Source organism: Lotus japonicus, chromosome 4 (assembly GCF_012489685.1).
Source record: "Lotus japonicus ecotype B-129 chromosome 4, LjGifu_v1.2".
Taxonomy (NCBI): Eukaryota; Viridiplantae; Streptophyta; class Magnoliopsida; order Fabales; family Fabaceae; genus Lotus; species Lotus japonicus.
The window spans coordinates 70651574-70675613 of NC_080044.1; the positions used below are offsets into that span (position 1 = coordinate 70651574).

The 24040-nt window shown below is 43.2% G+C and overlaps 2 protein-coding genes across 2 annotated transcripts; one reads left to right on the forward strand and one right to left on the reverse strand.

Moving 5' to 3' along the window:
* The first annotated feature begins 432 nt into the window (after window positions 1–432).
* On the forward strand, window positions 433–2507 carry LOC130710168 (threonine synthase, chloroplastic-like). The gene has a single exon (XM_057559336.1). The coding sequence runs from the start codon at window positions 525–527 to the stop codon at window positions 2055–2057; it is 1533 nt and encodes a 510-aa protein (XP_057415319.1). The 5' UTR covers window positions 433–524; the 3' UTR covers window positions 2058–2507.
* A 154-nt stretch (window positions 2508–2661) lies between these two features.
* Window positions 2662–6051, reverse strand: LOC130710169 (WD repeat-containing protein VIP3). Its single transcript, XM_057559337.1, has 2 exons — window positions 5604–6051; window positions 2662–3464 (listed from the first exon to the last, which is right to left on the reverse strand). Exons 1-2 carry the CDS (start codon window positions 5940–5942, stop codon window positions 2835–2837), a joined length of 969 nt encoding a protein of 322 aa, XP_057415320.1. The 5' UTR covers window positions 5943–6051; the 3' UTR covers window positions 2662–2834.
* Between the last annotated feature and the right edge of the window lie 17989 nt (window positions 6052–24040).

A 24040-nucleotide genomic window follows, 5' to 3' on the forward strand; every position in this document is an offset into this window, starting at 1 on the left:
CTTGTTTGATTTCCTTATTTGAGATTAAAAGAGCACATACACATACAATGACTCTTCAGATAGAAGAAAAAACAATGACTCTAGTCTAGACACATGCGAATATGCGATAGAATGATTGATTCGAACTTCATTCACACATAATTTTATCTTCTATCTCATTAGAATTCACATACAATCTTTCTACCTCTATCTTTTTTCTTTTTCTATCGTATTACACAACTTATCTTATCATACATCTTATCTTATGTTTATCTTCCAATCTCTGTATAATCTCTCTATAAGTATAACTCTAATTGGAGTCTGAAAAGATATGTTTGTTTCCATAAGCATCAGAATCTTAATTTCAACGTTTGGGGATAATTAAACCGCACGTGTTTCCACCCTAGTTTTGTGGGTTACCACCATTACCATTGATGAAACTCTTTTGAGATATCAAGAAAACAAAATAAATAACGTGAACCACACAACTCCTCTTCTCAAATTCTCAGAGGATTAAAAACAAGATAACGCAAAAAAAAAAAAAAATGCTCTCTTCGTTGTTCAATCCCTCTTTCGTTATTCCAAATGCAACACCAATCCATTCAACCGCCACTAGAAACACCCGCTTCCCCTCCACCGTCGTAATTCGCGCCGCCTCCAGCAACAGCCACCATCAACCGCCGGAGAGTATCAAGGAGGAAGAAGCGCGCCGCCACCGCTCCGCTGATAAGGACAACTTCACCGCCAAGTACGTCCCCTTCAATGCCGGCTTCGACTCCCCGGAGTCATACTCTCTCGATGAGATCGTCTACCGGAGCAACTCCGGCGGGTTGCTTGATGTCCAGCATGATATGGAGGCGTTGGGAAGGTTCGACGGTGCGTACTGGCGGAACCTCTTCGACTCGCGCGTGGGGAAGACGACGTGGCCGTATGGTTCTGGTGTCTGGAGCAAGAAGGAGTGGGTCCTCCCGGAGATTCACCCCGACGACATCGTCTCCGCCTTCGAGGGAAACTCCAACCTCTTCTGGGCGGAGCGATACGGGAAACAGTATCTCGGCATGAACGACCTCTGGGTGAAACACTGCGGCATCAGCCACACCGGAAGCTTCAAGGATCTCGGCATGACGGTTCTCGTCAGCCAAGTAAACCGCCTCCGTAGAATGAACCGTCCCCTCGTCGGCGTCGGGTGCGCCTCCACCGGCGACACATCCGCCGCGCTCTCCGCCTACTGCGCCGCCGCGGGAATCCCATCCATTGTCTTCCTCCCGGACAACAAGATCTCCACCGCGCAGCTGATTCAACCTGTTTCCAACGGCGCTCTGGTTCTCAGCATCGCCACCGACTTCGACGGCTGCATGAAATTAATCCGGGAAATCACCGCCGAGCTTCCAATCTACCTCGCGAACTCGCTCAACAGCTTGAGAATCGAGGGGCAGAAAACCGCCGCCATTGAGATTCTTCAGCAGTTCAACTGGGAGGTTCCTGATTGGGTGATCGTTCCCGGCGGGAACCTCGGCAACATCTACGCCTTCTACAAGGGGTTCAAGATGTGCAAGGATCTCGGCCTCGTGGAGAAGATTCCTCGACTGGTTTGTGCTCAGGCGGCGAATGCGAATCCTCTGTATCGATACTACAAATCTGGGTGGAAGGAGTTCAAGGCGATTAAGGCGGAAACCACATTCGCTTCGGCGATTCAGATTGGTGACCCGGTTTCGATTGACAGGGCGGTGCATGCGCTGAAGAGTTGTGGTGGGATTGTGGAGGAGGCGACGGAGGAGGAGCTGATGGATGCGATGGCGTTGGCGGATTCGACTGGGATGTTTATTTGCCCGCATACTGGGGTGGCTTTGACGGCACTGACGAAGCTGAGAAACTCCGGGGTGATTGCGGCGGGTGATAGGGCGGTGGTGGTGAGCACCGCGCATGGGTTGAAGTTTACACAGAGCAAGATTGATTATCACTCTAAGGCTATTCCGGGTTTGGGTCGGTTTTCTAACCCACCTGTTACTGTGAAAGCGGATTTTGGAGCGGTTATGGATGTGCTTAAGGATTTTTTGAGCAAGGCGCCAAAAGTATGAGTGAAGCTAGTTTAGCATTTGTCTTCTTGTGCTTTGATTTTTAAATTTTAATTTCACAGTTTTGTTTATGTTTGACTAATAAACACCAACTGAGAGTCTTGCTTGAATAAACCGGTGGTTACTTGGACAAGAGATTCTAAATGCTTTAAAATGTAGCAGCAGATATACCGCCAAATGTGGAGATGAATTTGCATTAGATTATTCTAGTTTAAACAGATGTCTCGGACTTGAATGTTTTTATTTTGTGTGCCGCCTAGAGTGATCCAACAATGGAGAAAACATGTGTTTTTTGGAACATCATCATATGCTTCAGTTTGACCTAGGGAAAAGCTTTCGTAGGATACACGGTGGAAAATTGATGATGCCATGCCTGTATAAAATATTGGCATGCTGGCCGATGCGAAATTCTTAACCTTATAATAATAAGAGAGATTTTATGCTTTTATCATACGCCTGCCTGTGTAACTAATACAAAATTGAAAATCCAACAAATAACACCTGTCAGCTCGTAATTTTGCTGCAATCTTCCTAGTCAACGATTTTGGACAGATTTTGAGCCGAAACAATATTTGATCGCACAATATTTTGACAGATTTGTCCAGTATTTCCAATTGTCAATAACAAAGTTCAATTCTTAAATGTAATGACCTTTTCTAGCAACAAATCATGGATACGGAATCACAACGGATAGGGAAAGCATCAAAAAGTTTATAACATTCCACGAAAAGAAAACCAAGGTACAAAGTACAAACATTGGGTGCAATGTCTAAATTAGGATCAGGAATAATCATACAGGGATATGCTCTTATCATCTGAAACACTAGCAAGCCTGCCACCTCGAACATCAGTCCCTCCAGGTGGTCTAAATGCCACTCCCCAAACCTGGTCTGTGTGGTTGCTCATTGTCTGCACAGAAGCTCTCATGGCAAGATCCCATAGCCTAACAGTTCTGTCACTTGAACCGGTGGCAATGGCACCTCCATCTGGGCTCACATCCACACATAATACCCAGCTAGCATGACCTGACATGGTCCCAACTAGAGCTTTCCCCTCAGCATCATACATGTGGACATTGCCATCATCAGAGGCTGTAAAGAGCAGCCTTGGATCATAAGGAGAGTAGACGAGAGAACGAACAGGCATGAAGTGGCCTTCAAGGTGATGTAAAAACTTAGCCCGTTGCACATCAAAAACTGAAATAGTGCCATCCATTGAACCGCAAGCAATTCGTTTCCCGTCAGGGCTCCATGCAACTGACAGGACAAATTTCTTGCTGCCACTTTTGTCTGTGGGTTTGGATCCTCCTTCTGGACGAGGAATTGAGAGGGTGGCAACAAGCTCCCATGTGGAGGTGTCCCAAAGCTTCACTGATGCACTGCCTCCACCAGCCACTGCTAGAAGGGCACCCTGAAGGTAGAGAACTTTTGTTGATTAATCCACCACAGTATGTGGTTAAAAACTTAAAATGATAAAATAATAGACTCTGGATGAAATGCTCGTGTTTACTAGTATCATAAAAAATTCAAGGCAATGGATGATATCTGCTATGCTGCAAAGATATAATGGGACAGGTAAAAGTGTACATTAACAATGAGTTTTCTAGTACCATTTTCACAGCACACGTCCCTGAAATGTTCACCGTTATTGAGGGTGCACCAAATATCCTATGCAATGGTGAAAGAAAAAGAAAACGACATACTTACTAAAATCTCAAAAACAGAGTATCCAAAAGAGCTGTGGAAGATAGATACTTTGAAAAATATTTTATAGTCAAACATTTGCAAACTTCAAAATTATTGTGAATGGCCAAATTATATAAACTTAGCATCATAGAATATGATAGTAGTAAAAAGGGTAAGAGATCAGAAGTTGCATTCATACAATATCAGAAAATAAACAAATACAAACTCACATTTGATCAATATAATTGACAACTGTGGAAAACTTAAAATTAACCAATCAACTTCATGTAATTAAGATTTTAAGTATGCAAAATTACCAATACAGGGGGGAAAATGGAAATTTCAATAAACATGCTATGTGAAAGCACTTGTACTTAAAGTCAGTTTCTATTTGTCTCAGCCTCGTTAGGGCCATCCACAAAAGGGTGAGTAGGAAGTAAAACCCTTTCTCCAGAAAAAAGAAGCACTCATGTCAGAATAATAATATTACATGTTGATTAAGAACTTGTGAGTCACAGTTGTTAATACTTAACAGCACAGTATAGCAATGGGGCAGCCTGTGGCGGCTAAATGACTTCAATAGCACTGCATTTAATAATAGAGGCAATGGCAGCAGCTATTGCAGCCTCAACACAAGGAATCACCGCTGCTATTCTTCACAAGGGAAAAATCTGTATTTACCCCTTGTCATATGGGTTATTGGAGCCATTGTTTGTTAGTTTTTTTTTCCTGAGTTGCCTTCTTAAATGTAATATTAGGTTTCTGTTTGAGGAAAAGCAAATGAACTATCATCTCCGCTGTATACTTTATATATCTTGTATTTATATCGAGATTTTAGAGCCAACAGCTCCGTGCAGTGATCCAACGTTGATATATATGTTATGAACTTGCATGGATACACCGATACAGTTATTGTACCGGGTACGAGGTTTTGTAAAAACTAAAGTATAGATATGGTGGCGTGGGTGTGAATGATAGAAAAAGAGTAGAAATTGAAAAGCTATGCAGGTCAATATAAAAACCAGTAGAAGCTGGGCCGGTATCATTGAATTCAATGCCTTCATGTTTGAATTGCCGTTTGATTGTATGCCGAAATATCTCTTGAACCTACGCTTAGACCATTTAGATAAAACTAAAAAAAAATAGTTCTGTCTTGGATGGCCAAAATATTGCATAAGCGTTGCAGGTCTTAAAAGTAAAGCAAGTAACAACATACCTTGACGGAAGCTGAGGTTAGTGGCATTTGGGTGTGTGTGTGAAACAGAGGATATAGTGCGGCGGCAGAGGCTTTAAGTTTTGGCCGTTTAAGAATTAGGTTTGAATAAGAAAAATAGCCGTTTAAGAATTAGGTTTGAATAAGAAAAATACCTAAAGTATCTCAACAAAACGACCCAATTTTGGATGTACAAGTATCTAAGAAGTACCTATGAAGTACCCGCGAAATTCCTAAAGAACACTCAATTGTTATTTTTGAAAAGTCAATCCCATACGCCTACCGATACCCTCATACCTGTTACCAACCAAAGCACCAAGCATTTGGCTCAATTGTAAATAAGTTGAGTCCTGATTTTCAGCAGACAGTCTTTCTTTCCATTAGGGTTCTCAAAATATATGTCATCAAAGTTCTTACTAGAATTGCACGGTTTAGCATATCGGCTTATTCGACCAATCAAGGATAATAGACACACATACAATTCATACTATTAGGGTTAGTCACACATGAATTTTCACTGTTCTAGGTTTCAGCACACAATGAACGAAACTCTTGAGAAAAAAAAAAAGGTATAAATTCTAGAATGCTATCAAGTTTCAATACTCTGTGCCCATGTGCAGTAAGTAAAGAAGGGAGGTCGATATTCCATACCTTGGGATCGAAACGCATTTGCCATACTTCAGAGGGTGGAGCCTCGAGGGTGGCGAGGGTAGCGTTGGAATCAACATCGAAGACGCGAACGAAGCTGTCGAGGGAAGAGGAGGCGGCGATGGAGCCGAGGGGGTGAGCGGCGACGGAAGCGACGCCGAGGCAGTGGCCGGTGTTGGTGCGTTCGAGGACAAGCTCGTCGGACCTCCAGAGCCTGACGGTCTCGTCAAGAGAACCGGTGAGGAGGAGCGGAGGGCGATTGGCGGTTGCGGGTGCCCATGTGACTGCCCACACGGAGTCGTCGTGCGCGTTCTCCACCGATTTGAGTCCACCCAGTTTCATTGTTCTCCGCTCTGCTTAGTGCTCAATGCTCAGTGCTCTGTTGCGCTTTCTGCTACGCCCGTTTTCAACTATGGTTGGCTTGTATGGGCCTTTCTCTTTTAGGCCCATTCACATAGAAGCTCCCTTGCCATTGCAATAATAAATAGTAACATTTCGACTAAGAAAAATAGAGATTTAATTTAGGCTTAAATGCACTTTTGGTCCCCCAACTTTGACCTTCCTGTGAAAATCGTCCCCAAACTTCAAAATTAGCAAAAAACATCCCTAACGTTTACACCCGGTTGCAAAATTGGTTTTCCGTCCAACTTCTGTCCAAAATCTAACAGATTGCTGACGTGGTATTATTTAATAATATTTTAATTTAAAAAACATTAATAATTTAATTAAGAAATAGATTTTTTTTTTATTTTTAAGACTAGTGACGGAGATAATCTGTCACAATTTTTTATTTGCATGTGCATTCCCGTCCCTAAGCATCCGCACCTTTTGTTTCTTCTTCTTTTCTTTACTTTTCTTCCCTAAATTTCATCTCCTTTCTTCTCCATCCTCTCTTCTTCTTCTTCACCACCCCCAACCCCAACAACCACCACCACCAATAGACTCCATTACCAAGCCTTCCTTCGCCATCTTCAACGTTCATCTTCTTCGTTTCATTTCCTGTTTGAGATCTGGGTCTGTGTTCTTTAATTTTCTGGGTTATGGGTTTTCGATGTGGGCTGGGGTTGAGGTTCTGGGTTATTCTGGGTTTATGGTTCTAGAAGATGATAATAAAAAAATGGCAGTACAAAAGTTCGATTAAGTTGCTGGGTTCTTCGATTTCAGATCTAGGTTTTTTGGGGCTCAGATCTGGATTTTTGGGATTTAGATATGGTTTTTTTTATTCATATCCCTGAAGTTCTGGGTTATTCTTTGATTCAGATTTTTGGGATTCCAATATAAGCTCTTGCAAACATGAAAGATCATGCCCCTGAAGTTTAACGAAGCAGGAATTATCATTAGAAATTTCAAATCATTACATGACACATTCATCTATTTCACTGTAATTTACGTGTTTTTGTAATCAAAGAATAGGCAACATAGAAACATATGAAGCATATCTGTTTATACACTCTACACTCATCAAAGAATAGGCCACATGTGAAACATATTTGGGTTTCTTAATTAGATTAGGGTTAATTTTGTTAATTTTCCTAACATTTTCATCACCTTCATCCTCAAAATTTGGTGGTGTTGGGTGAGGGGGTTGGCAGTGGTGGTGCTGCAGGGAGGGGGGTTTGATGAAGATGAACAATAATTAATGAAAATGGAGACGGGAAGATTTTAATTTTAGTAGTTATAAATTTGCTGGGTTTGTATTGATGAAGATGGAGAAAGTGAGGAATGAGGAGAGGAAAATGAGTGGTGGTTATAGAGTGGGGGACTAAAAATGCAACTGATTAAATGTTATTTAATTAAAAAAAAAATCAGTTAAAATTAATTTAGAAATGCCACATCAGCAATCTGTTAGATTTTGGACGAAAGTTGGACGGAAAACCAATTTTGCAACCGGGTGTAAACGTTAGGGATGTTTTTTGCTAATTTTGAAGTTTGGGGATGATTTTCGCAGGAAGGCTAAAGTTGGGGGACCAAAAGTGCAATTAAGCCATTAATTTATATGCACGTGTGTAAATAGTTTTATACATGCATTCAATCGTAGAAATTTTGGCGCTTGAGTTGGGATTGCTGAAATTTAATTGACCCCAAATAGATCATATAGACATAGATACAGATTATAGCATGTTGTGATTCAATAGTGTAAATGAATTGTGCACCTGGAAGCATTGAAGAATCCATGAGTTTGTTGTTTGACCAGATAATGAAAGTGAAAAGGAACCAGAGGAGTGGAACTGCTCTCAGCACCTGGTAATACGTTATCGGGATAAACTGTCTAATGGGGCAACAGTTTATATATCACCAGTTGAGACCAGGGTCCCCTCATTAGGCAGAGTTAACTAACCTAACCCATTATAGGACAGTTAATAACAAAAGCCTAATCTACCATCCATCATAATACATGTAATTAAAGTAAATTAATAATTCACATAATTGATATTAATGACTGTTAAGCTAAAATTACGAGTACTACGATTCTCGACATCATGGTGCAAAAGTGCGTTCTCGACAGAAAGGGTTATTGCGAAACCGGCAACTCAGCACATAGTGTCCTTCAAAGTCAAGTTAGTGAGAGCTATATCTCGACAGATGAAGGAATCTCGATCATCTTAACGGAAGAGGCAGTTACCGAGTAACGAGCAACTACAAGCACGTGCATATACCCACGATGCCACGAATAGCAACGGTTACCCACGACTCAGGACCACCCACGTGGAAATAGAGTCACGTGCGCGAAGACCACCGGCTAAACGTGGGGTAAGGCGCCAAAATTCAAAACCCACGAAGCCATCATGCATTCAAGAAAAACCGCCAAGAACGTGGGAAGAAAGAAAACTACAAATAGAGGAAGCAACAGTAGAAGAAGGGGTTCCCAACTCAAACTCTGAAAATTCACCAAAAAGCTCCAAATGTCCGCATCAATGAGACTCAAGGAGCAAAACGTGATGATGAAGGAGTATGTTGCAGAACCAACACTTTAGTTTTCTTGTATTTAAGCTTGTTAATTCCCAGTTCCTTTATGCATTTTCCTGTCGAGATCCTTATCTCTTGTAGCTTTTGTGTTATTTTGATGTATGTGATTTCTTTGTAATTGACCCGTGCTTAATGAAATTCAGTTCTGTTTAAACCAACTCGTTGTTGTCGAAAAAGCACTTACACACACACAACACTTTGGCAAAGCGTTTTCTCAAAAGGACCCTGAATCTAAACTTCCTTTAGTCGAACTAAGAGGATATTTGTTTACCAAAAATCCATGTAAACAAATTGGCACACCCAGTGGGACAGTTTTTGTGAAAACTAAGTTTTACAGAAGCGTTTTGTGTGTTTAGTTTATTGCATGCTATTTGGTGTTTGTTACTTGCCTTGATTGTGATTTATATGCACCTGAGAAGTGGTAAGACTATAAGTATGGCAAGCAATCGAGGAAGAACCTCCCCCCAAGGGTCTAACGTGGGCAATCAGGGTAGCCCCGGGGGAAGTAGTGGTAATAATAACGAAGAAGTGTCTACTGGGATGGGACCTGGCACCACTATGCCAACCCAGAATGTGGCAATCTCTGCAGTTGTAGAAATGCATGTATCTACATCAGTGCAGGCACAAATTGTTCCAACGGTTACGAGGGAAAACATGCCTTATGGTATGCCTACATCTGTGATGCAAGGCATACAAGGCACGTATTCGACGTTCCCTGAAAATGTCCCCCCATTCAGCATACCCCCTTTTGGGGCAAATGGAACAATGCTAAATTTGGGGAGTCGAGTTAGCCCTCCTATTCCTGGATCTAGTCCACAAATTTATTTATCTACAGGTATGAATACTGGTTCACTTCAAGCCATTAGGCAGCAAGTAGATGATAGTAACCATGAAATGGTTAACATGTTATCGCGACAGATAGGTGAACTAATTAACCCTGTGCTCCAAAATAATAATGTCAATAATCAGCATTTGGCACGTCAGATGGATCGCTTGGCGACAGCCCTGGGGGCACCAGTCGAAATCCAACCGGCACCAGGGGTTAATCAAATTCCAGTGCCTAACCATGTCCCCGCTCCTGTGCGCTATCAAGCGCCACAACACCAAAACATGGGGGCAAACCCTTTGTTTGGGGGAAACGAGGTAGTGCAACCACCATTACAGAATGTGTACATGGTGAACAGGGATGAGCACGCTGATGGTGTACTAGAACGAATTCGACACCAGAATGCTGGGGGGCAACAAAATGTTGCTGCTGTAGTGGAACAATTGTTGAACCAACATGGTTTCAACGTGGGTTTCGCGAATAGACCCCATTTTGTGTCGGCCTTTACAGAGGAGGTCCTCGAATCAGAACTTCCTCGAGGCTGGAAGGTCCCCAAATTCACTAAGTTCTCGGGGGATTCAGGAGAGTCCACTGTAGAACACATAGCCAGGTACCAAATCGAAGCAGGGGACTTGTCCATCAACGAAAATTTAAAAATGAAGTACTTCCCGAGTTCTTTAACTAAGAATGCATTTACCTGGTTCACCACCCTCGCTCCTAGGTCACTCCACACATGGGCCCAGTTGGAAAGAACTTTCCATGAACAGTTCTTTAGGGGAGAGTGCAAAGTGAGCTTGAAGGATTTGGCTAGTGTCAAAAGAAAGCCAGCAGAATCTATTGATGATTATCTAAACAGGTTTAGGATGCTTAAATCTCGATGTTTCACTCACGTCCCTGAACACGAGTTGGTGGTCTTAGTCGCTGGTGGTTTAGAGTATTCTATTAGAAAGAAAATCGATACTCAGTACATTCGAGATATGTCTCTGCTCGCAGATAGAGTGAGGCACATCGAATTGCTAAAGGCCGAAAAGTCTGAGGAGAGGGCCAAGACTACTAAGTGGCCAAAGAAGGAAAAAGTGGCGTACATAGATGCTGATCCAGTATGTCAAAGTCCATGTGTCTATCGAGAAGTTCCTGAAGACGTCGAATTAAATGATGTCAATCTGGCTGAACTCCAGCCAGGCGATCCTTATGTTTGTAAAGCATTGAAGCCACGTGAAAACAAACTTGGGGAGGAAAACCCCAAGAACACGATTCCTGCTGTGAAAACTTATACTTTTGATGTGACCAAATGTGATGCAATTTATGATATACTTGTGTCTGATGGTTTGCTTGTGGTCCCTAAAGACCAAAAACTTCCTTCTCCTGAACAAAGGAAAGGGAAGAAATATTGCAAATATCACAACTTTTTTGGCCATTGGACCTCACAGTGTGTTCGTTTCAGGGACCTTGTGCAAGGGGCATTGGACTCAGGAAGACTCAAGTATGATGAAAAAGCCAAAAGTCAAATGAAGATCGACTCTGATCCACTACAGATAGCTGAGGCCAGCTATGTAGAGCCTTTCTACATTGGCATGGTCGACATTTCCGAAAAGCTAGGTCTGGGCTTGACGCTTGAAGAGGCAAGAGAAGAAAACATAGCTGTCGAAGAGCCAGAGATCGAGAAAGAGGTGAGCTTGGAAGAGGTTTACCCCAAGGCTGGAGAAACTCTTGTCGAGTTTCTATCCCGGAGCAAAGATGGCGAGAAAGAAGTCATGTTGTGCCCTCGATGCAGCGCTGTTTTCGACAAATCCGCAGCCAAGGCCTACCAAGATTCAGAAATGAAAAGGCATTATCAAAAGAAAGCTCCTGTATCCAGGAGACTGAAGTACCCCCACGAGGAGTGGGTTGAGAGAGATCAAGAACTCGATGGCCATAAAGGCCAAAAGTTAAGAAGTAAGGACAAGACTTATGTCCCTGATGCTGGGTTACCAAAAAATCAATGGTTTAAGCCAGCACCTCCAAGGCCAAAACCATACCCCAAGTGGCAGAAAATCGACTTAGGCCAGGGGTCTTCTTACATCAACAATTCCCGTGTGTCGCGGAACTATTCCTATGGCTCTGGGAATTATTATGCTCCTGAACAAATGACCAGAACTCAGTTCCGACGTTTCCTGAGGAAAAGGAAAGCGGAAAGGGAAAGGGGTGGCAAGTTCCGTTCATTATGGGACATAAAGCCAGAAGACAACCCGCACAATGAACCTAGTGTGGCGCCAATCATTAATCAACTTGACCACGCCATCAAACAAGGAGCAACCGTGCCACCAAATCCAGCTAAGGAAAAAGGGAAGGATGTTGTCGAGGATGAGGATGAAGACATGCTCGAGGATTTCAATGACAGTGAGGGGGAAGATCTTAACATCATCTGCATAGTGTCTATCTTACCCGCTGAATTCGACAGAATCTCGGAGGTCACCGAGAATGAAGAAGACTACTATGACGAGGAAGAGCCAGATGACAACCCCTTGTGCTACTACGTGATGCAAAAAGGATCCGTCGAAGACGAAAGAGCTATTTTCCAGAGGCCAACGGAGCAGATGAAAAGCCACTTGAAGCCGTTATTCGTTTGGGCCAAAGTCGACGAAAAAGGAGTCAATAAAGTTCTTGTCGACGGAGGGGCCACAATCAATTTAATGCCTAAGTTTATGCTCAAGAAGTTGGGCAAAACTGAAGCAGACCTAATCCCTCACGACATGGTCCTTTCCGATTACGAAGGGAAGACAGGTTCTTCTTTAGGAGCAATTATGTTGAACATAACCATAGGAACGGTGGCCCGTTCCACATTGTTCATCGTGGTGCCCTCAAAAGCCAACTACAACCTGCTATTGGGGAGAGAATGGATCCACGGCGTGGGGGCAGTGCCCTCAACCCTGCACCAACGTATCTCCATTTGGAAATCAGATGGGGTCGTCGAGAACGTGCAAGCAGATCAGAGCTACTACTTAGCGGAGATAGGTTACGTCGGAAAAAAGAATTTCGAGAAACGTTTAGCCACAATTGCTCCTCTAGACACAGTGGCCTCTCAATATTTCAACCCGTACTTGGAATACTCAGTGACGTTGGATCCCATCAGGGGATTAAACCTTAATGAAGCATACAAACCTGATGCCATGAGTGGATGGCACAGCGATGAAGAAAAAGACGCCACAACTGAGTGGCAAAATGAGGTTAAAGATGATTAATTCGAGCCTAGCTCGAATTTCGGCTTACGCAGCCGAAAACAGAATAAGGACGGCCTTAGAGGCCGCAATAATAGCCAAAGAAATGGCCACTGACGAAGCCAATGCCTCAATTCTGCCTGTCGAAATGACATCTCAAGAGGAGGCAACAACAAATAAGGATAACACGTGCATAGAAGAAAACGAGCAGAGTGTCGATGAATGCGAATTCGATGACCTTCGTAATTCGAGGCTAGATTGCATCTACGATGACGGTCCATTAGGTTTCGAGAAGCCATTGGTCGACGTTTCCAAGAAAATGGAAGCACAAGACCCTCTGGAAGAAGTGGACCTGGGAGATGGCTTAGAAAAAAGGCCAACATACATCAGTGCTCTTATTGACCCAGAGCTAAAGGACAGGATGGTGAAGTTACTCAAGGAATTCAAAGACTGTTTCGCTTGGGATTACGATGAAATGTCTGGCCTCAGTCGCGAATTGGTGGAATTGAAGTTACCCATCAAAGAAGACAAGAAACCATTCAAGCAATTGCCCAGGAGGTTCCATCCAGATGTGTTGGTGAAAATCAAGGGAGAAATCGAGAGACTCCTCAGTTGTAAATTTATCAGAACGGCTCGATATGTGGACTGGTTAGCCAACGTGGTTCCAGTGATCAAGAAGAATGGAAAGATGAGAGTTTGCATCGATTTCCGAGATCTTAACGCTGCCACTCCAAAAGACGAGTATCACATGCCTATTGCTGAGATGATGGTGGATTCAGCTGCTAGTCACGAATACTTAAGCTTGTTGGATGGTTACTCAGGCTACAACCAAATCTTCATAGCAGAAGAGGATGTGTCGAAAACAGCTTTTCGATGTCCTGGCGCCTTGGGGACATACGAGTGGGTGGTCATGCCATTTGGGTTGAAAAACGCTGGCGCGACCTACCAAAGGGTAATGAACACCATTTTCCATGACTTTATTGAAACTTTTATGCAGGTGTATATCGATGATATTGTGGTGAAATCCCCATCGAGGGATGACCATTTAGCCCATTTAAGGAAATCCTTCGAGAGGATGAGGAAATATGGCTTGAAGATGAATCCCCTTAAATGTGCCTTTGGTGTTATTGCAGGTGATTTTTTGGGTTTTGTGGTGCATAAAAAGGGCATCGAGATCAACAAAAACAAAGCTAAAGCCATTCTCGACACGAGTCCACCAACTAGCAAGAAACAACTGCAATCATTATTGGGAAAGATTAACTTCCTGAGGAGATTCATTGTCAACCTCAGCGAGAAGACCAAATCATTTTCCCCACTTCTTCGACTTAAAAAAGAAGATGCGTTCTGCTGGGAAGCAGAGCATCAAAAAGCGTTCGATGAACTCAAAGTGTACTTGTCCAGCCCACCTGTAATGGCACCACCTATAAGAGGAAAGCCAATGAAGCTGTATATCTCTGCCACGGATGGAACCATTGGAAGCATGTTGGCTCAAGAAGATGAAGATAGCAAGGAAAGAGCCATATTTTACTTAAGTAGGGTGTTGAATGATGCAGAAACTCGATACACCATGATCGAGAAATTGTGCTTATGCTTGTACTTCTCTTGTGTAAAGCTGAAATATTATATAAAGCCAATCGATGTAATGGTTTTTTCTCATTATGATATAATAAAGCACATGTTATCTAAACCTATCTTGCATAGTCGAATTGGTAAATGGGCTCTGGCCCTAACCGAATATTCACTCACTTACGCCCCACTAAAGGCAGTTAAGGGGCAGGCAATTGCTGATTTCCTAGTAGATCATGCTTTGCCTAAAGAAATTGTAACTTATGTGGGCATCCAACCTTGGAAGCTATTTTTCGACGGTTCCAGCCATAAAAATGGCACCGGAATCGGGATGTTCATAGTATCCCCAGGGGGCATCCCCACGAAATTCAAGTTTAGGATTAAGAATAATTGCTCGAACAATGAGGCCGAGTATGAGGCATTGATATCAGGCCTCGAAATCCTGATAGCCTTTGGGGCAAAGAATGTTGTCGTAAAAGGAGACTCTGAGTTGGTAATAAAGCAACTTACCAAGGAATATAAATGCGTCAGTGAAAATCTAGCTAGGTACTACACGAAAGCTAATAATTTGTTGGCCAAATTCGACGAAGCTAGGCTAGGCCATGTTTCCAGGGTAGACAATCAAGAGGCCAATGAATTGGCACAAATCGCGTCAGGATATATGGTTGATAAATGTAGGCTAAAAGAGCTTATCGAGGTCAAAGAAAAACTAAACCCCTCTGACCTCAACATCCTGGTCATTGACAATATGGCACCTAATGATTGGAGAAAGCCAATTGTTGATTACTTGCAAAATCCTGTGGGTACTACAGACAGAAAGACAAAGTACAGGGCAATGAGCTATGTCATCATGGGAAACGAGCTATTCAAGAAAAACGTCGACGGAACACTACTGAAGTGTTTAAGCGAAGACGACGCGTTCATAGCAATCTCGGCCGTTCACGATGGGTTATGTGGTGCCCACCAGGCAGGAATCAAGATGAAATGGATCCTATTTCGACAAGGGATATATTGGCCTACTATCATGAAAGATTGCATGGAGTATGCCAAGGGGTGCCAAGATTGCCAGAGACACGCAGGGATACAACATGTGCCAGCAAGTGAATTACACTCAATCATTAAACCATGGCCATTCAGGGGATGGGCTTTAGACCTAATTGGCGAAATTAACCCATGTTCTTCTAGGCAACACAAGTACATAATAGTGGCTATAGATTACTTTACCAAGTGGGTAGAGGCAATTCCTCTACAAAATGTTACCCAGGACACGATGATCGATTTCATTCAGAATCACATAGTGTATCGTTTCGGGTTACCTGAGTCACTTACTACAGACCAAGGCACCTTATTTGTAGGCCAAAAAGTGGCATCATTCGCGGAATCTTGGGGTATAAAACTCCTAACCTCGACTCCTTATTATGCTCAAGCGAACGGCCAAGTAGAAGCGGCCAATAAAGCATTAATCTCTTTGATTAAAAAACATGTCGGTCGAAAACCTAAAAACTAGCATCAAACGTTAGGCCAAGTGCTTTGGGCTTACAGGAATTCACCTAAGGAAGCTACCGGAGCAATGACATTTCGACTAGCATACGGCCAAGAAGCGGTATTGCCAGCAGAAGTATATTTACAATCATGCAGAATTCAAAGGCAAGAGGAAATTCCAAGTGAAGATTATTGGAATATGATGCTTGATGAATTAGTCGATCTCGACGAAGAAAGACTACTGGTGTTGGATACCTTAACCAGGCAAAAGGATCGTGTTGCTAAAGCTTATAATAAAAAGGTTAGAGCTAAATCTTTTATGCCCGGTGATTACGTATGGAAGGTTGTCTTACCAATCGATAAAAGGGATAAACGATACGGAAAGTGGGCTCCAAACTGGGAAGGCCCTTTCACAGTCGAGAAAGTACTTCTAAACAACGCTTATTCGATTAAGGAATTAGAAGGTCGAAATCGACAAATGACGATAAATGGCAAATACTTAAAAACGTATAAGCCAACGGTGCATGAAATAAACATCGAATAAGGAAGTAAAAGAGAATAAATTGCCAAACTCGAATGTTTTATTAATTAGAATGGAGCATTACAACTATGGCAAAGAAACTTTAAAAGGGAGGATTGACCCTATAACTATCGTATCTGGCCCTAAGAGGCTCCATGCGTCTTAAGACATCTTCTTGTTGGGATTCTAGTCGCGATTTCTCCTGTCAAATATCCAGCTCTTCACGGGCGGTGGCAGAAAGCTTGTCCACTAAGGCTTTCAGAGCTCCCACACTCCCCTCAGGGTCCGCTTGGTTCAGAGCAGCCTTCAACGCTTCAAATTCCTCCATCTTCTCATCAATTTGGTGTTCAGCAAAGAACACTCGAGCAGTAAGCTCTCGGTGTTCTTCATATAGGGGTACAGCTTCACGCTGAAGGCTCAAAAACTCCTGAAGAGGCGTTTTTACCGAGGCAATAATATTCCTCGAAAGAAGCTGGTTAATGAGCCCAGTAAGCTCTTCAGCCAAAGAAAGAGAAGAGTGCAACTCCCAAAATAGGTCCTGATCAAAGGCCAAGCCCCGGATTTGGTTAAGAACACGACGGCTAGCCATGGCTGAAGGGGTTTGTAAGAGCAGGGAAGGAATTCTGGAAAAGAAACAAGGGAGAGTCTGAAGAAGTTACTGAAGAGAAGTAACCAAAAACGCTTTATTTATAGTATAACAACAAAGGAATGCATTAATTAGTGGCAATCAGTTGCCAACTCTTCATCTTATGGTTACAGGCCATGTAAATTACCACTACCATCGTAAATAGCTTCGGCCTTTAATGAACAAAGACTTACATTGAATCAAGAAAACGTGGTATAAGATTGCAATAAATTGGCTTATTTCCCAGAAACCAAGCAACGACTACGTAAGGGGGTGCAATGGAGTTTGAACGGCGCAACAATAAGTGAATAGCCGTCAGAATAAATGCATAGTGGAAACTGAAAAGACTTGTCAAATTAAACGTCAAATTATATGGCCTACGTGCCAGAACCATTGTCGAAATATTACATGCAAATCGGAATCGAAAGCCATGGTTAGAATAGTGCCATCATTACATATTGATAAGAGAAAGTCCTAAAGCAGAAATTTAAAAGAATTCAAGCGATCAGCAAAGGTGGCAATCTTGGCGTCGAGATCCTTCTTCACGGCCTGATCAATCTCCAACTCCTTGATAACATCCTTTGTCGAGATGATAAGAGCCTTGGACTCCTTAGTAAGCGCATCCAACTGAGCTTTCACAGCAGGGCCTTCCTCGACCAAATCAGCTCGCCTTTTCTCCAACTTGGCAATCTCTCGATGCAGCTCCTCAAGTTTAGTGTCGACATCAGAAATTTCATCTGCAATCAAAACCTTCCTAGCAGTAAATTTCTTGAAGTCTTCTTTCAACGCTGCAACTTGAGCTTTACCAGAAGAAACTTTTGCTTCCTTAAAGCTGACAGCTTGGCCAACGTCCTTGACTTGATGAAAAGTGGCTAAAGCATCCACTAAGAAAGATTGAAGGTTGGCCAAAGCAGCAGCCTGATGAGAATCAAGCTTTTGGCCAAGTAGGAAGACGAGCAATTCCTTAGCAGCATGACTCGCTTGAGGATCAACTTGAATCTGGTCGAGAAATCCGCTGGCGAAAACAATAGCCTTCAGCCGACCCATGCTCTCCTCGATTTGCTGAAGGTTAGCCACCCCACTAGATTGAGCAGTCTCAGCAGTGGCATCAGCTTGATGGGGTGGAGAATCCTAGTCTAAGGTGCCATCGAGAAAGCCATCCAAAGCTGCCAGCGGGTCCTCCTCAAATAAAGTGTCAAGCTTTTCACTAGACACATGAGATGAAGAGCCACCCTTGGCTTGAGGCGAAGGTTGCACAGTGGCAGTCGATTTTGGAGGAGGCATAGGGATATCATCCTTGCCTGGAAGAGCTTCTGTTTCGCGAATAGGAGAGGTTGCACCTTGAGTTTCCTACAAGAGAAACCTATTTAATGCCCTTTTCGATAAAGTAAAATGCACAGTAGAGGGACCAACAGAACATGAAAAAAAAATGTAAAGATACCTGGCAAGCAGATTCTTTAGAAGGGCTTGAGTTGGTGGAGCTTTTGGAACGATGGGGAGATTTGTGACTAGACTTTCTCTTAACCTTCCTCCTTCCCTCAGATGTTGAGGTCTTTTTAGCCGAGGATGCGGCCTTAGGAGGTTTCTCGACACCTTCAGCTTTGGATTTTGCAGGGTTGGGAGCTGGAGAATTCTCACGAGATGGAGGATTGGAAATGGAATGCTCATGAACATCAGCCTGAGGAAAGGAACAAAACACGATAAGACCGAGAAATCACAGATCAAAATGTCACAAGGTAGTCTCGAGAATAAGAAACCTACCTGAATAACGGCGTCACCACCACCTTCTTTGCCATCGCCTTCAGCCTGAGCATCGGACACCAGTGTAGAAGCCTTGCTAGCTGTGGAAGTACCAGCCCCTTTGGCTCTCTTTTGGCCAGCCGAAGCAGCAGGTTTAGCCTTCCTTTTTCGACCCTGTCGAAAAGAATTTTAGTCGAGACCCCAAAGAGGCCAAAAGAAAAAGAAAAGCTAAAAGGAAAATACCTTAAGTTTGTCAGCAAGGCTGACATTATCATCCTCATCATCATCATCATCGTCCTCAATCACGACTGGCTTGTCCTTAGAAGAATGAGCCACCGGAGAAATAACTTGAGGAGTTGGTTGGGTAATGACTTCAACTGCAAACAGAAAGAGAAATTAAGAGGTAAAACAGGAAAACCTAGGCCAAGTCGAAATATTACCTTGACCAATATGCATGTTCAGCGATATGTGGTTGAAGATTTCGACAGGCACATGATACGGAAAGTTCCATAAGTGGTACTTGGTCCAAGTCACTCGCTTTCGAGGAGGTAGAGCTTGATTGGCCAACACATTTATATTTACATGGTCAACCCATTTAGGCAAGACCGGTGGAAAGGCCAATGCAAACCTACTCGTGGGCAAAGATGGGAACCTAAAGCCAGTTTTTCGAATAACAAAAGATAGACCCTCCTCACCAGGAGGAACAACTAACTTGGATTTCTTGGCTTTAAATTCCCATTTTTGCCTTAATACCTGAGCTGCTTTCGCAACCGTATCTCGAAGGCGAAGAGTTGGGTAATATACCACACCAAAGAACTCTTGAAAGGATCGAATTTCTGCCAGGTGCATACCTTTGGTCTTCTTCGAATCCTGCTTCTGCAAAAGAAAAGCATCTGTCATGCATTGCAGACAATCTACGAGGGGCTTCGAAATTTGAGCCCCATACTCAGACCACCAGGCTTTGAAAGCATTAGTAGCATAATATGAAGGAGCGTAAGTGAAGGGGCTCAGGTTGAGAAGTTTCTTGTTATAGAAATGAACAGTCGTGTCGAAAGCAGAAGCCCTCTTAATAGCCCCGGGGTACAGGACTAGACTCTTGTCAAACAAAGTGTTGGGTAGAACTTGGCTAAGCCCAAACTGTCGAGAAACCAATTGAGGGTTGTAGCCACATAGAGTGTAGTCACTGCTAGCAAAGCCTACAGTTAAAACCCTAGGAGATAAGAGGGTCCTCCAGAGTGTGATGTGATGTTCTTTGGGCAATGCAGAATCAGAAGCATTAGGATAAGAATTCCTCAGCCAGAAAGGGCCACGAACAGCCTTGCTATAAGGAGAGAAACTGGAACGATAATGCTTCAGCTCGAGAAACATGGTAAAGTACTTTCTGAAATCAGCTTCAAAACTCGACGCATCATAAGCAGGGGTCAGGGTCTCGAGCCTGTGGGCATCAATCCTGGTGTTAGAAACAGTGGGAGGATTATCTTGTACCGGCAGAAGAGATTCGAAGACCGCATTTAACCAAAGTTGAAATAGCCAAAGAGGTCCAGCCGCATTCAGAGAAATGGCCTTGGTATTCCGGATATCCTCGACAGCTTCATTCAGCATTTGATAAAGGTTTCCAAGGACAAGCCTAACCATAGCGAGTTGTCGACCCTCGTGGAGTAAATTGGCTAAGGGCAAAAGCTTGGCAGGTATACGCAAAGACTTGGTGCAAAAAACATAAGCAGACAGCCAGTACAGCAAGAACGCGACATGTTCAACATCAGACACCTCACCACTCTCGACATAATGGTCCTTAATAAATCGACTAAACGAAATATTGTCAGTAGGAATTGAAATGGGGTTAGCAGCTGCAGATGCAGAGTGATAATCGTCACCAATGGGCCATAATCCAGTAATAGCAGCAACGTCCAAGAGGGTGGGAGTAATCATACCAAAGGGAACGTGGAGGCAATTAGTAGACCTCTCCCAAAAATAAAGTGCACTCAGTAGCATAGCAGGGTTATACGAGATTTGTGATCTCGACAACTGAATCAAGTCTAAAATCCCGACATCCTTCCAGTGTTGCCTCTTGTCTTCCTCAACCCTATCTAACCATTTCAGGTAGGCTTTGTCGTTAGCAGAGGGGTTAGGAGGAGCTGAACGAAAGGCTCGTTTTGGGTCGGCAAGAAATGGCATACGGTAAGAGGGTTGGAATGCCAAAATAAGCTCCTCTCCCCTAGCACTAGGGTGAAATGACTCATGTTCTTCAGGAAGACTATTGGGCCTATCATGCTTCACTACTTTCAAAGGACCCAAAATGGCGCGTAAAGTACCATTAACAGAGAAAGGAATGAGTACCTGGGATTTCCAGATAGCTCTCTTCTCTGCTTCGTTGGGAGGTTCCGGGATTGCCACGCGCTTGGATTCATCCAGCTTAAGCTCAGTGGCCAACGGAATGGTCTGCTCAGGATTGGAAGCCATTGAAGGAAACGGTAGGTACTCCAGGAAAAAATGGAAGAAGACGAAGTGAGAACTTTGGGGGAAGAAGCTGAAGGTTTAGGAAAAGAGTAAAGTTTGGACGAGGACTACCAATAGGGTATTTATAAGCAGAAGGGCAAACGGAACCCAGGCCGCATTGAGCAGTAATTTATAAAAATTTGGGGTCCAAGTGATTATTTTATTAGTTAACTCATGTCACCTCTCAACTTTCTGACATAGATGAAATCATGGCCCTAAAAAGGCTATAACTGTCAGCTAGTGGAAAGACAGCAGACGTTATGGCTATCGATTGGACCTGAGGATCGAACGGTCAAAAGCACAAAGTATTTGAATCGTTGAAATTGAACGGGTGCGATCAAAAAATGCTTGGTGTCTTCAAGCTAAAGCAGTCGACAACCAACATTCTTGGGGGGCAACTGTTAAGCTAAAATTACGAGTACTACGATTCTCGACATCATGGTGCAAAGGTGCGTTCTCGACAGAAAGGGTTATGGCGAAATCGGCAACTCAGCACATGGTGTCCTTCAAAGTCAAGTTAGTGAGAGCTATATCTCGACAAACTCAGCAGATGAAGGAATCTCGATCATCTTAACGGAAGAGGCAGTTACCGAGTAACGAGCAACTACAAGCACGTGCATATACCCACGATGCCACGAATAGCAACGGTTACCCACGACTCAGGACCACCCACGTGGCAATAGAGTCACGTGCGCGAAGACCACCGGCTAAACGTGGGGTAAGGCGCCAAAATTCAAAACCCACGAAGCCATCATGCATTCAAGAAAAACCGCCAAGAACGTGGGAAGAAAGAAAACTATAAATAGAGGAAGCAGCAGTAGAAGAAGGGGTTCCCAACTCAAACTCTGAAAATTCACCAAAAAGCTCCAAATGTCCGCATCAATGAGACTCAAGGAGCAAAACGTGATGATGAAGGAGTATGTTGCAGAACCAACACTTTAGTTTTCTTGTATTTAAGCTTGTTAATTCCCAGTTCCTTTATGCATTTTCCTGTCGAGATCCTTATCTCTTGTAGCTTTTGTGTTATTTTGATGTATGTGATTTCTTTGTAATTGACCCGTGCTTAATGAAATTCAGTTCTGTTTAAACCAACTCGTTGTTGTCGAAAAAGCACTTACAGACACACAACACTTTGGCAAAGCGTTTTCTCAAAAGGACCCTGAATCTAAACTTCCTTTAGTCGAACTAAGAGGATATTTGTTTACCAAAAATCCATGTAAACAATGACTAAACAAAATATATTCTAATTAATTGATAATGTTAATCCACATAACAAAAGAGATAATTAATTATAAATAAATCTAACAGGGACTTCAACATGTTGTTGGTCTTGAGGTTTAGAGGGTGGTGTGCATGACTGATTGTCTTCAGATTGTGAGTATTTTGCACACACAGGTGGATGTTAGCACGTTTTGGGAATGTGATGTTATTTGCTGTGTTAGAACCATGATGACCAAGTTCAGTTTATTTAGATTATTCATGTCCAACATGAGAAGAATAATACGGAAGATTGTCTAGCTCGTGTGGTGAGGAGAATAAACGCTTCGTGTCAAGTATGAAAAAGGCATCCTTCTTTTGCTTATGCATCTCTGTATATGCATGCAATTAGCTAGTCTTTCTGTTTTGTTGTTAATTTTCCTCATATAACTCAAAATATACATACATTCAATCACATCATTTTATTTATCATTTTAAATTTAATTTAATTATTACATGACAAATTAATTAATTCTAATTATATTAATTATTTAAAATTTATGATATTTATCCTTAATATTTTCATGGTAATTTTATAACCTTGAGATTGAAAATCACATGTTTGAAAATTGAAACCTTTCATGATGCGTGTCTATTAGGCTTCAAGAGTAACTATCTAGAAATGAATCCAACAAGCTTATTAGCTCAAGAAGTTGTTTGAAGGCCGACTATAGTATAAGGCCTGATAGTATAAGGCCTGATAGTATTAGGCCTGATAGTATAAGCCCTGATAACTTTCTTATACTATCCAGCGTTTGGACATACACTGTATAATTTACCATATCGTTTAAATTAATGCAATTTTATGTTTAATGAAGTATTGAATAATGATATAAAATAAAAATCAAATATGGAGGTGATTATAACGGTGGTGGCGGTGGTGATGGAAGTAGTGGTAGGTTGGTGGTGGTGGTGGCAATGGTGGTAGGTTGGTGTTGGTGGCGGTGGTGGTGACAGTGGAGATAGGTTGGTGGTGGTGGTGGCAGCGATGGTGGTTGTGGGGGTGGTGATGATAGGGTGGTGGTGGTGGTGGTAAGGCGGTGGCGGCTACAGTGGAGGGTGGAGGCAATGGTGGTGGTGGTGGTTGTGGTGGCGGTAGGGGGCGGCGGTGGTGGTGGCGGTAACATCGGTGGTGGCGGTGGTGGCAGCGATGGTGGTTGTGGTGTTGGCGACGATAGGGTGTGGTGGTGGTAGTAAGGCGGTGGCGGCTTAGTAGGGTGGTGGTGACGGTGGAGGGTGGAGGCAATGGTGGTGGTGGTGGTGGTGGCGATAGGGTGGTGGTTGTGGTGTCGGTGGTGGCGGCGATTATGGTGGTGGTGGCGATAGGGTTGTGGTGGCGGCGATTATGGTGGTGGTGGCGGTAGGGCGGCGGCGGCGGCGGTGGCAACACCAGTGGTGACGGTAGGGCGGTGGTGGCGGCGGCGGCGGTGATCGGATGGTGGTGGTGGTGGTGGTGGTGCCAATGGTGGTGTAAGTTGGCAGCAATAGAGGGTGGTGGTGATGGTGACTTATACGTCACAACCTTATCATGCCTTATCCATCACTCACATGATGGATTAAATAATACGTCATTTTAACGTATAAGGGGACTTTGATGGATAAGCTTATACAATACAATGTCATCACCAAACAATGGATAAACTCATAATGTATTGTATAAGCTTATACTATCATGCCTAATACGGCGTGCCAAACGAGCCCTTATTGAGACTTTTCTACTAAGATACAACCAAACAAATGGCACGGTGGTTGTCTGGTTGAAAA